General features: G+C 41.4%; 2 protein-coding genes across 2 annotated transcripts in view; one reads left to right on the top strand and one right to left on the bottom strand.

The window, feature by feature from the left end:
* Positions 1-655: 655 nt before the first annotated feature.
* ssna1 (Sjogren syndrome nuclear autoantigen 1) lies at positions 656-3537 on the bottom strand. Its single transcript, XM_003440089.4, has 3 exons — positions 2998-3537; positions 1804-2003; positions 656-889 (listed from the first exon to the last, which is right to left on the bottom strand). Exons 1-3 carry the CDS (start codon positions 3047-3049, stop codon positions 797-799), a joined length of 345 nt encoding a protein of 114 aa, XP_003440137.1. The 5' UTR covers positions 3050-3537; the 3' UTR covers positions 656-796.
* Positions 3538-6258: 2721 nt separating this feature from the next.
* Positions 6259-11800, top strand: part of ehmt1b (euchromatic histone-lysine N-methyltransferase 1b) — a 42299-nt gene continuing 36757 nt past the window's right edge. The window contains exon 1 of the mRNA XM_005470437.4: positions 6259-6357. Within this exon, the coding sequence (XP_005470494.1) occupies positions 6337-6357 (21 nt within the window). The 5' untranslated portion in view covers positions 6259-6336. The remainder of the gene's footprint in view (positions 6358-11800) is intronic.

Genomic DNA, 11800 nt, shown 5'->3' with positions numbered 1-11800 from the left:
GGGGAAAAATAAGCTCAAATCCCTTAAAAAAAAAAAAAAAAAAAAAAAAAAAAAAAAACTGTCAGAAATCTCAGTTCTGATAAGTCTAAAGTGGTGGATGACCCACATGGGAACAAACATTTTTATACACAACAAAACAAGGATATTAATCTAGAACACAAATAGGGTGGAAAAAAACCTCAGTGGGTAGAAGAAGCCCTTTTGGAGCCATGCAAACAGAATAAATGTGACAAAAGGTGCACTAAAGAGGCGACAGCGTCCCAAAAAAAAAAAAGGGGGGGGGATTGTTTGGTGAACTGAGTAGAAACCATCGCGCTCTCCTCAACTTGCACAGGTAGTCTTACTCCCCTCACCCCAACTGGTCATGGCAGAGTGTGGAGGAGATCCCAGGAGTCACCACGCTACTTGACATTGGCATTCACCAGCAATATGCTTCCCCAAAATACCCATTGACCCACTGCCAAACCCATCACGTGTCATACGGTGTGAAGTCTGCCATGGCATCTCCAGACTCTTTCAGGTCTGTCACTGACAGACCTGCCACTGCTGGTGGTCTCTGGAAAATGCCAATTAAGCTGAATGAGAACCAAGGAGTCCTGGCCTATGCCTCTCACTCAACAAGCAAAACAAACAAATTGGAGTTTTAACACAAAAAAAATGTTAGGAAATACATTTATTGAATCCAGAAACTTACAACAAAGGTTTAAATATATTAAAAATTAGTCCAAAGTGGGGAATAAACTGCCTCAGAAGTCACAGTCAGGTGAGGTCAGGTGCACAGTTTTGCTCCTGGCCTTCAGTGCTCCGTCCTCCGAGGCTCCGTGGCTTTACTGAGGTTTCCTGCTTCCTGCTTTAGGACGCTCAGGAGAGACTGGGAGCTCTCCAATATCTGCAGGAGTTAAAACGAAAACAAAACAACATGAACTAACTTGTGCAGAAACTCAGAGGAAGTGTGGAGTGCACTTTAGAAGCAATTAAAGAAGGGGTCCAGGCTTGGCTGACTTGTTGTTTTTTAATCAGAGCAGCTCGGGAGTGTTTGTTTACAGTGATTAAGTGAGAGCACAAAGGGAGTTCAGCGTCAGCAGGTGGGATCTTACTGACATCCAGTACAGCAGTCAAAAGCTTCTGTGGCCATACCCAACTTTTAATTAGTTCTTGAATCAACGCTTGAGACTAAGAGGTTTTCTGGTTGATGCTGACAGTCCAACAAACAGCTATTGTTTTAGCATCTTATAACCACTGATCCATTACTCATGCACTAATAAAAGTATCCCACCCCCACCCCCGCCTCTCCTTCCTCCGAACTTCTGCAGCTGGTATTACCCAGCAAACTTGGGTGAGAAGCAGTTGTGGTATGAGGCTGTTGTGCCAAAAATTACTTGCTATTTTGAGTTAGAAAGAACATTTCTGTCACAAGGTAGAAGCAGCCATGGTGCGACTACATAAGATCCTTTATATTACAAAGACCCTACAATCAGACGACCTCCTATCAGCAAGCACTTGGCAACAGTGGGAAGGAAAAACTCCCTTTTAACGGGAAGAAACCTCCGTATAATGCAAAATAATATATAATACAGAACATCAGTCAACATGGAAATTCTTGCTGGACTGTAATGATACTTTTTTGCTGTTATGCAGAGCTCCGTTTGTTCTCCATTCACCATGCACCTGTTATGTGATATTGATTAACTGTGCAGAAGAGCCACATGAATTTTCAATTTTTTATTTTATTTTCCCTTTAAATACCTGTGTAAACAAACAGTCAGCATATGAAAACCACTGCAGGCTCGGTCATTGACGCACCTTGGTGTATGCAGCCTCCGTCTCGGCGATGGTGCGGTCAAAGGTGGCGCGTGCGGCGAGTCTCTGGGTCAGGCTCTCATTGACTCGGCTCAGCTTCTCCGAGAGGACACGGATGTCATGCTGCAGCCGCTCCTTTTCCTCTTCCTCTTGCTTGATCTGTCGGTTCAGCTCATCCCGCTTCGAGCAAAGCTCCTCGATACCTGATCGGGAGGGAAAGGTGGGATTAAACTAGAGCCTCAGTAGATCTCCTCGGGACTCAGACAGATGATTTCTGCCATAATTACGCAGCCCAAACACAGACATGGATATAGTAAACAGAAAACAAGGGAAACCTTCACAGTGATCTGAAATTAAACACACTTATTAGGTAAACAACAGTAAAATACTGGTCTTAAATTTCATTTGTGTGGGTGAAATGGCTTAGCCACTTGCAGGTTAGTCGCTATCAATACCAAGACTAAAAAAGTAGGATTAGTGCTTCCCTAATTCCAGCAGACCAGAAACAGATTAACCAACACCTGACAAGTGACAAGCTTCAGCTTCACTGGGCTTTTATCTTCTAATACTTTTGAGAGAAGAAGAAAAAGTGTCACATGGACATACAGCTAAACTGCAGCAAGCACTCAGAGCTGATACCTGTTAACACCATTCGCGCCAGTGCGGAGTGCAAAGGGTTAAAGGTGATCTGAGGAGGTTAATCAGATTATTAGGCGAGGTGCAGCATCACAGGTTAACCTCTCAAAAAAGCACTTATTTTCAGTTTTAGACAAAATTACAGGCAGCAAACTTTGCTTTAACACAAGGGTGTCAACATTGCAGGCTGGGGGCCAGAACCGGCTCCCCAAAGGATCAACTCCGGCCCGCAGAATAGCTCATTAAAATAAAACCAATATGACAAGACAAACCAGCTGAATAAAAATGCTACAAATTACACATAAGGAGGACACAATAAACTTTAACACAAGAAGGAAATCCGAGTATTGTTCTCTGGTGACAGTGCAGGCTACAATATGCTTGGTCTACATATTCTCTTGTGAAATTAAAGCGCGATAGTCATTTAATAGGCAAAACCAAGAGGAAAATATGCGTAATTCATATATTAACCAGTAATTATACTATAATTTAAATTTAAACCGCTAACACTGTTATGCTAATCAGTCTAATGTGTTATTGACAGTAAATAGGCTCACTCACATTTGACCAGCTCGTTGTTGTAGGTCTGCAGAGCTGCAGCTTGTTGGGTCATGTCGAATTTTAGGTCAACCTTCACCGGATTATATCTGACTTTAAACGCGAGGTACTCGGTCGGCTAGCTCGTCATCTATCCCTAGGACCTAAACAAGCCGGGGTGGGCCAAATATTCAGCACTGTTTATTCAGCAAACCTTATGAAAGCAGAGCCCGTACATGGCGAGTTTCCCAGACAACTCAAACCCAGGAGGAACTACCGGACACCCAACCAGAGACGACAACTTGGAAGAGAGTCCACTTCCTGTTAAAAACATTGTGTGGAAATGAACTGGAGTTTAGAAGGTTGCCAGCAGATGGCGCACACGACCAAGACCTTAGGGAATAGGAGTAATTATAACGAAACAGCTAAAGCAATCGTTTGCAAATGCTTCTACATAAACAGCCAAAATGTTATTTTAGTTTTGTTCTCCAAGGCAATAATAATGAATTCGAAATTATATAATATCGACTCGTTACTGGAACCATCTCATGAGCGCCCCCTATCAAACCAGAAGTCGATAGAGTGAGAGTTCTTATATTAAGAGATATCTGACCTTCTTCTCCACTGTGTTTAACACCGATAATGTCCGGCTTGCGCCCTCTGGCGGATAACAAAACCTACTATTAAATTAAGTTGCTGTTAAGGGTTATCCAGACATCCAGTACTAGCACAATCCAGAGTACACATCTGGAGAAAGTAAAAATATTGGCTGCTGTCAGTGCTACCCCACAGCCTCCTAGCAGATATACCTGTGGTATCAGTTTCAAAATACTGCATCACCTGAAGTGATCACACTTACAAGATTTTCATAAAACTTGACCACTGACCTTGAGTAGATCTTTAGTAGATCTATGGTATAAATTTAAAACTGCTATGTCGTCTAGTTCTCATGTTTTCGGATTCACGACGTTTGGGAGATTTCTCAGCGGCTGCTACTGAGAAAGAAGCTATATTACTGAGTACATGACAGACAGGAAGCAGTATGTGAGGGTGTCCAGTGCTCTGTCTGACTGGTGCAGCACAGGAAAAGAAAAAAATCCTCTATAGCGATGTGCGAGACTGATAAAGTCAAACAGAAAATGATTATTTAAAGTTATTGCTGCTAAAGGTGGCCCTACAAGTCACTGAATCAGTGTTTTTCACACACTGCTTCTGCATTTTAGGTTTTATTAAATAAATGATGACATGTTGTAACATTTCACACGTTACTGTTCAACTCAGGTTTTATTTTAATAATTTTAGATTTGCAGTTTGCCTACCAGTCTGAAATTGGCGTCGAATTAGGGTGGATGACGCTGTCATGTACCTGTTGCAGCAATCCCTCACATACCACAGTATGTGAGGCTTCATGACTGTGTGTCCGACGTGGTAACCTGCAGCACGCGGGGCACCGCAGGGCACGGTTTTCTCACCCTTCTTGTTCAGCCTGTAAACTTCTGACTTCTATTATAATTCAGACCATTGCCACCTACAAAAGTTCTCCGATGTTATGGCCATCATCAGATGCGTATCAGATGGAAACGATCAGAAATACAGGAGGGTCATCAGTGACTTTGTCGGCTGGTGTGAGACCAATGCTCTCCAAATCAACGCTAGCAAGATGAAGGAGATGTACATAGACTTCAGGAGGAAGTCACCCCCTACAACACTGGTGAACATCCAGGGAAAAGACATTGAGACAGTGGACTCATACAAGTACCTGTGTGTTAACCTCAACAACAAACTGGACTGGACTACAAATACAGACGGCCTGTATAAAAAGGGCCAGAGTCAACTCCACCTGCTGAGGAGATTTTATGACACTGTGGTAGTATCCACCTTTTTCTATGCAGTGGCCTGCTGGGGGAGTGGATGCACAAACAGGGACAGGAGGAGCAGGATTGGCAAACTGGTGCGGAGGTCTAGCTCTGTGCTGGGATGTCCTCTGGAGTCTGTGGAGGAGGATGCTAGTAAAGCTGACATCCATCATGAACAACCCACATCACCCTCTGCATGAGTCTGGGAGTGCGCTGAGCAGCTCCTTTAGTCAGAGACTGAAACACCCTCACTGCAGGAAGGAGTGCTTTTGCAGATCATTCATCCCGACAGCAGTTAGACTCCATAACTCCTCCTCATGATGTCATGATCATGCATCTTATATATGTATGGACGTGTGCATGTATATGTGTATGTATATATATATATATATGTGTATATTTAGTGTGTATGGATGTATGTGTATTTCTATTTCTTGACTTTATATTCTTGGTATACTCTGCATTCTTCTGCTATTGGTACCTGAGCTGTGGTAATGCACAAATTTCCCCACCGTGGGATCAATAAAGTCTTATCTTATCTGATTTTTTAAAGTTTTAAATTAGCTTTGCAACTTTTTAAATAAAATTTCTGACTTTGTTCTCATAACTTTGAGAGCTTTTCTTGTGTTTTATCCTATTGACAGTTTTTCCTCATACATTTTTCAATTTGTCCTTCTTTGCCCCTTGTTTTGTCCTTCATAGCCTCTAAGAGTCTAAGATAAGATAACCTTTATTAGTCCCACAAGTGGGAAAATTTGTTTTGTTAAAGCAGAAAGTGGACAGTGCAAAGTTACAGTAGCAAAAATTAAGAAAACACACTGGAATAGGATATGATAATAAGAATAAGATACTGTACACAATAGAATAGAATAAAATGCTATATACAACAGAATAAAGTACAATGTTGTCAGAAAAAGAGAATTGCGCTTAGTGTTATTGCACATGTGTGGATGTGTGTGTTTGGTCAGCTGCAAAGTCTTTGTTGTGGAGTACAGAAACCTTTCAAAAGCAGAATGTTTAATAAGCATGATTTGTACGTTTTATTCCTAGAAATTTGCAACTTTTCCCTTGTTTTCCCCAAATTTAGTAAATTTGCCATTTTTTCCTAGTAAATGTGTGACTTTGTATTGTAATTCTTTCTTTGTTAATTTATTTTCTAAATTTTTGTTCTAAATTTTGGTAACCGTTTCCATTTTGTCTTCGTAAATATTTAATTAACAAAATTTCCATCTAAATTTGCAAAAAAAATTAGTTGTTGTTCTCAGAAATTTGAGAGCTTTTCCTTGTATATTTCCAAATTTTGTTCTGGGAAATTTGCCGTTTTTCCCCCATAAATTGTTCGACTTGCCCTCGTTAGCCCCTCATTTTGTCCTTCGTAGCCGTTGATATCCCGTCTTAGTACAGAAGCTCTTCAAAAGCAGCCTTCAGGTGTGGCTTTTGTAACTCAGTGCGCGCATCAATAAATGTGACGTAATTCCACGGTGGGCGGAGTTTACGTCCAGGCACCATGGCTTCGGTTGGGACCGAGGTGAGTGTGTGAGCTTTTTCTGCGCCAAGCTTGTTTTACTTTTGCCCTGTTTTCCGCTCCTCGGAAAATATGTTTTGTCCCGACGGGTGGACCACCCCCCTCAGAGCGGCCGAGCCGCCGGTGTCGAACTGTCGGTTCGCGTTAAATTGGCCACTGCCAGCCTTGGAGTCTTTTGCTTTTGTGCTGGACCGGAGGGCAACTGAATGTGCAGGAAGATGCTGCGCCCCGGAACATGAATACTCGGCGCAGGCACGTTGTTCGCTTTTTGCCGGGGTCTGATTATACATGGTGCCGGGTTGTGTTACTGTCCTGCCTGTGTCCAGCTTTAGCGGTTCAAAATAAACCACATACACACCTTAAACTTGCCTTTTTAGCCAATATTCTCACAGTTCTTGCTGCACTGTTTGTCGCCGGCTCACTGGTGGCTAATTTGTACACTGTTTTGTAGCTAGCTGTTAGCAGCGATGCTAGCTAACAGCAGAATGCTCACTTTTAAATTCCTAAAAAAAACCCGGATTCCTGCGATTGTCCCCTTTACACCGATCGGTCTCCATTTATTCCCTAACAGTGCGGCTAAACGCTCGCCTGATAATGCTATCTCCACGGTGGTGTGCTGTAACTGATGCAGTCAAATGAAGCCAGCACTGGCAGAGCTGCAACAGCCTCCCATTGCATACATATGGCGCCAGATCCGGATTCACCTTTTCACTCATTATTTATCTTTTTTAACCTTTTAATTATGATTTGAATTATTCTTCGAGTGAAGGCTGATCTGTGTTGGATATTGTCACGGCTCTCAGTGCTGCTGGCTGTTTTGTAGGTGCATTGATTTGATTTGCTTTTACAGGAAGGTTTTATTGGTGAAGGTGGATCATTTCAGCTGATCGGCATGTGCAAAGCTGCCACAGCTTCATTCTCTGGTGCTTCATTTCTTTTTAGTAGATATGGTCGATATGGAATCCTTGCTTTGTTCGGCAGAGGTCGCTCCAACAGTGCTGAGAGTATCTCGAGGTGTAGCAGAGAAAGGTGTAGGGCATTGAGCTGTGCAGCCACTTCCGTTTACGCGCATAGCTGGTGTGTGAGTGACTGTTTGTTTGTTATTTGATGCATTTGCCCTCAAACGGCCACTTCACCTATTTTAAAAAGGAGGAAAATGAGGAAATATGCGCGCCAGTCTGATGCTTTTAAGCTGATAATTTCAGGCACCATGTTGGAGTACAGTCGGTGGAATTGGAAGGCTTTATTTTTCATGTGATAGAAATGATATGAATGAAATGTTGGACCTTTCATTTTAAAGATTAAAAGACACATTGGTTATCAGATTGGTTATCAACAGGCAACCTGAATGAATGTTTGAATAAATGAACCAAACTAAATCAATTTTACACCCACTTCCAGAGTCACAATCTAAACCCAGAATCTTATTTGTATCACCAACTTTAAGCATTATCCCTGTTTGAGTTTTAAAACTGCACCAGTTTAGGGTGGGACTATAGTTTACGTGTTCGCGAGACCAACAGGGTCTGTGTGGTTCCCTGTGATATAAATTTCATCATCAGATGGTGAGTGTAGTGTGAGGGTTTGTGGCTGGCTGGCTGTTTTGTTTTGTTTTGTTTTTGTTTTTTTTGCAACCACATGCACTTGACTTCAGGTGGACTTTCAAGCCATACAACAAAGAGGACTACTTGGCTGTTGGGTTTCTGTGTCTGCATCATAGTGTAAGTGAGGCATTAGTATCTGTAGCATAGAGTAAATACTCACCGAAACATCACGTCTGGTTGCTCAAGCCATACTTTGGTTTCGTTTGGGCTTGTTGTGCAAATTTTTGTAAACCAGCATAGTTGGGTTAAAGACATGAGCGTTAGATGATTATATTGATGCAGCAGTATTAAAAATGGTGATAGGTTTGTGGTGACACCACTGTGTGCCGCACAGTCAATTTGGGGGCCATAATGTGCTCTTAATATTATCTGATAATTCAAAGGAGAAAACTTGAAACACTGATGGTCTGGCATTGCTATGCCCAACAGATCACTGGTCAAAACATGTTGTAACATCTAAAAGATTTTTTATTTATTTATTTATTTTTTAACCTACATTTTGAAACTGGTAGGGTTGGGTACCAAGCTTTGTATTTTAGGGGTACTGACTGAATTGTATTTATCTCATCGATCTTTTGGGAATGTGCATAGTTAGGGGCAGGAATGTCAGAAGGTTTTAACCCATTTAATTAGTTGAAAACAAACAATAAAAGCTGAAAAACACTGTGAAAGAAAGAAGCCAAAACAGGAAAAATGTGGTCCCGCTTGTGTGTTCCTGTAAGGAGTCGACATGATGCATTTTGGACAAGTTGCAGATGAGAAAGCAGAGCCTGGCTGCCCAGATAAAGACTATTTCAGTAGTCAAGCCTGCATGAAATGAAGGCATGAATTACTTCCTTACAGTCAATGAAAGAGACAACGGGCTTAGACTTTGGAAGGGCGCTCAACTGGAAGAATCTAGCTCCAACAACAGCACTTATTTGTTTACCAAATGTGAAGTTGTTGTCAGTTTTTTTGCAAGGGACATTTAGAAATTATCCAAAGGGCCAAGACCACATTTAAAGGACGCGTAAGGGTCCGCTAAGGAGGGCTAGTTCCACTTCTGTTTTTTCCTAATTCAGATTCAAGAAATACAACTTTGTCTGAAATTGGGGCTGTGGTATTCTTTTTGAGAGCAAGATAGATTTGTGAGTCATCTGCATAACAGATGACTCACATTGGGATATATTTTCTTTGAAATTTTCTTTGAAAATGTATCCCAATGGGAGCAGGAAAAGTGAAGAGTACTGGATCTAGGATGCATCCTTGTAGAGCCCCACTTGTGAGGGGAGCAGGTGATGATGAAAAGCTAATCAACCTGGTGGTGAAACCTTTGCAGAGTTTCTTTAGTACAACTCGCCAGTATAAAATCAATAAATGATCTGATTCTGTGCCATTATGTGTTTTGAAACCAGACTAAAATGTTTAAGTGATGCCATTTTTTTTTTATAGGAGAACCTGAAACTGGTAGAAAACAACTTTCTCTATCACCAAAGAGACAAAAGACACGTTAGAGATCAGTGTAAAATGCCCAAAAAAGGTATAGCTGGGTACTTAATTCCAGATATCAGTTAAAACATGAATTGTACCCAACCCCCCCCTTTTTTTTTTTCTTGGATACTAAAGATTTTATCAAACCTAGCAGTGTCTATTTATTTTTTAAATAAGCTACTGTAAATGTGTAAGACAGATTGTAAGTTATGTAGCACCTATAGAAATGGCCGTCACCACCCCTATTGCCAACATTTTATAGTATTGCTAGTTCATCCCCATTTAACCTCATAACCACATTGCTCTGTGGTCATTATTATGCCAAAACATTAGTTGATGGTGGAGTTTCTCTTAGGGTAGGGTAGCATGGTGGACCAGTAGTTATGACTGTTGCTTCAAAGTAAGAAGGTTTTGTGTTTGAACCTCATGGTTGGCTTTTTCTTGGTGCTGCCACTTTAAAGTGTTTGCATCCTGGGTTAATCCGGACATCAGGAAAACACTGGGTGTGTGAATGGTAAATGGTAAATGGCCTGTATTTGTATAGCGCTTTACTTACCCTAAAGCGCTTTACACTACATTCAGTCATTCACACATTCACACACTGGTGATGGCAAGCTACATTGTAGCCACAGCTGCCCTGGGGCGCACTGACAGAGGCGAGGCTGCCGGACAGTGGCCCCACCGGGCCCTCTGACCACCACCAGTAGGCAACGGGTGAAGTGTCTTGCCCAAAGACACAACGACTGAGACTGTCTGAGCCGGGGCCCGAACCGGCAACCTTCCGATTACAAGACGAACTGCCAACTCTTGAGCCACGATCGCCCGTGTGCTATCTTGTCTGACTCCTTTGCAGAGCTTCAAATCACACTGGGTGTGTTTAGCCTGTAAAGATTAGAGATGGCACGATACCACTTTTTTATGTCCGATACCGATACCGATATCATAAATTTGGATATCTGCCGATACCGATATGAATCCGATATAGTGTGTTTTTTAATCAATAAAACTGTTTTTTTAATATCTTGCTGCATTTTGTATAAGTTCATACTCAAGTTTAAATAAACAACAACACTAAAGCTATTCTGTTATACCTGTATGTAAAAAATACACTGTGCCCAAAATATTTCATAGTTCAGCAATACTGATCAATCTAATAAACTTAAACCTACTCCATCCTCCCTATTCTGGTATTTTAAAGAGTTCTTAGCAGAAATATTAAGCAACCTAACTAATCGGGTTGCAAACTCCCACCAAAAAGAAAATAGGGAACCACCCTCCACCTCATGATGCTTAATCGACGTAATCAACTTTAATTTGATGCAGTGTGAAAAAAAAATGCACAGAAATAAATTATTTTTCAAGAATAATTAAATTATTAGATTCAATTAGATTAGATTCAACATCTTTCTTCAACAGAACTGCAGAATTCACAGATGGTACTTTCCCAAAGGACAAAGTACTATAGCTTACTAGGGTATATAAGACTTAACAGTTACTATATACAGTAATGGACTTCTATACATTTTACATCAGATTAAAACTTTGGGTGTAAGATTCAGATAATTATTTATTAAAAGCTAGACATTTTAAATGAGAATAAGGAGCAAAAGTATGTCTTTGTGCCCCCTTTTCCCTGTTAATGCCATATCGGCCCCCCTGGCTAAACTTTGCTAGATCCGCCCCTGCACAGTTACCAGCCGTCCGTCAGCTACGTAGAAAAGGATCCTGGTGTAGAAAGTAATATTAAATAAATTCTAACGACACCTTATCAAGGTTAAACGTGCTGCTGTTGTTCAGCCGCTGGTTTCCTCTTTCTGGTGCAAAGTGTGCCAAAAACAAAGAAGAGAGACGGACTCGCGACAGAAAAGCCGATCAGCTGATCATTAAGCAGTTTCATGAAGTAGCGGCAGGAGAGGGAGGGAGAGAGGCAGTCGCTCCATATATCGGTTGTTAAGCTTAACGTGGGAACGCTTTACAAACATTCAGAGATGAACTTACACACTTGCTTTACTTCTCTCTGGGATAACTTCCTCGGAGATGAAATGCTGGTTTGGTAGAGGCTACAAATACACACAGCCGCTCTATCAAGTGAGCACACTGCTCCGATGTGCTACGGTTATGAGCCGAGTTACACCGTGTCGCAAGTTTTGTGAGGTGCTTTTTTGATATTTAATGGATCGGATTACATTTTTTATTTCTGGCCGATATCCGATCCAGTAATTTAGGTCAGTATCGGACCGATACCGATACCTAATATCGGATCGGTCCATCTCTAGTAAAGATCAGGCAGGGCAACTAATTCAATTTTAATGTAAATTAATGTTTTGGCTTCCAATGATTATGAAAACCAAAATAACAAAGCTTTCAACCCT

The sequence above is a fragment of the Oreochromis niloticus genome, linkage group LG7 (genome assembly GCF_001858045.2).
Source record: "Oreochromis niloticus isolate F11D_XX linkage group LG7, O_niloticus_UMD_NMBU, whole genome shotgun sequence".
Classification (NCBI taxonomy): Eukaryota; Metazoa; Chordata; class Actinopteri; order Cichliformes; family Cichlidae; genus Oreochromis; species Oreochromis niloticus.
This window is presented reverse-complemented; position numbering and strand designations above follow the sequence as displayed.

What these genes read in the sequence shown, in the direction of transcription:
- ssna1 (XM_003440089.4), bottom strand. Translation starts at nt 3,049, where the DNA reads ATGACCCAACAAGCTGCAGCTCTGCAGACCTACAACAACGAGCTGGTC. An exon ending in CAACAACGAGCTGGTCAAAT is followed by an intron (nt 2,004 to 2,997) that starts GTGAGTGAGCCT and finishes CCTCCCGATCAG; the next exon opens with GTATCGAGGAGCTTTGCTCG. An exon ending in CGGAGGCTGCATACACCAAG is followed by an intron (nt 890 to 1,803) that starts GTGCGTCAATGA and finishes TAACTCCTGCAG; the next exon opens with ATATTGGAGAGCTCCCAGTC.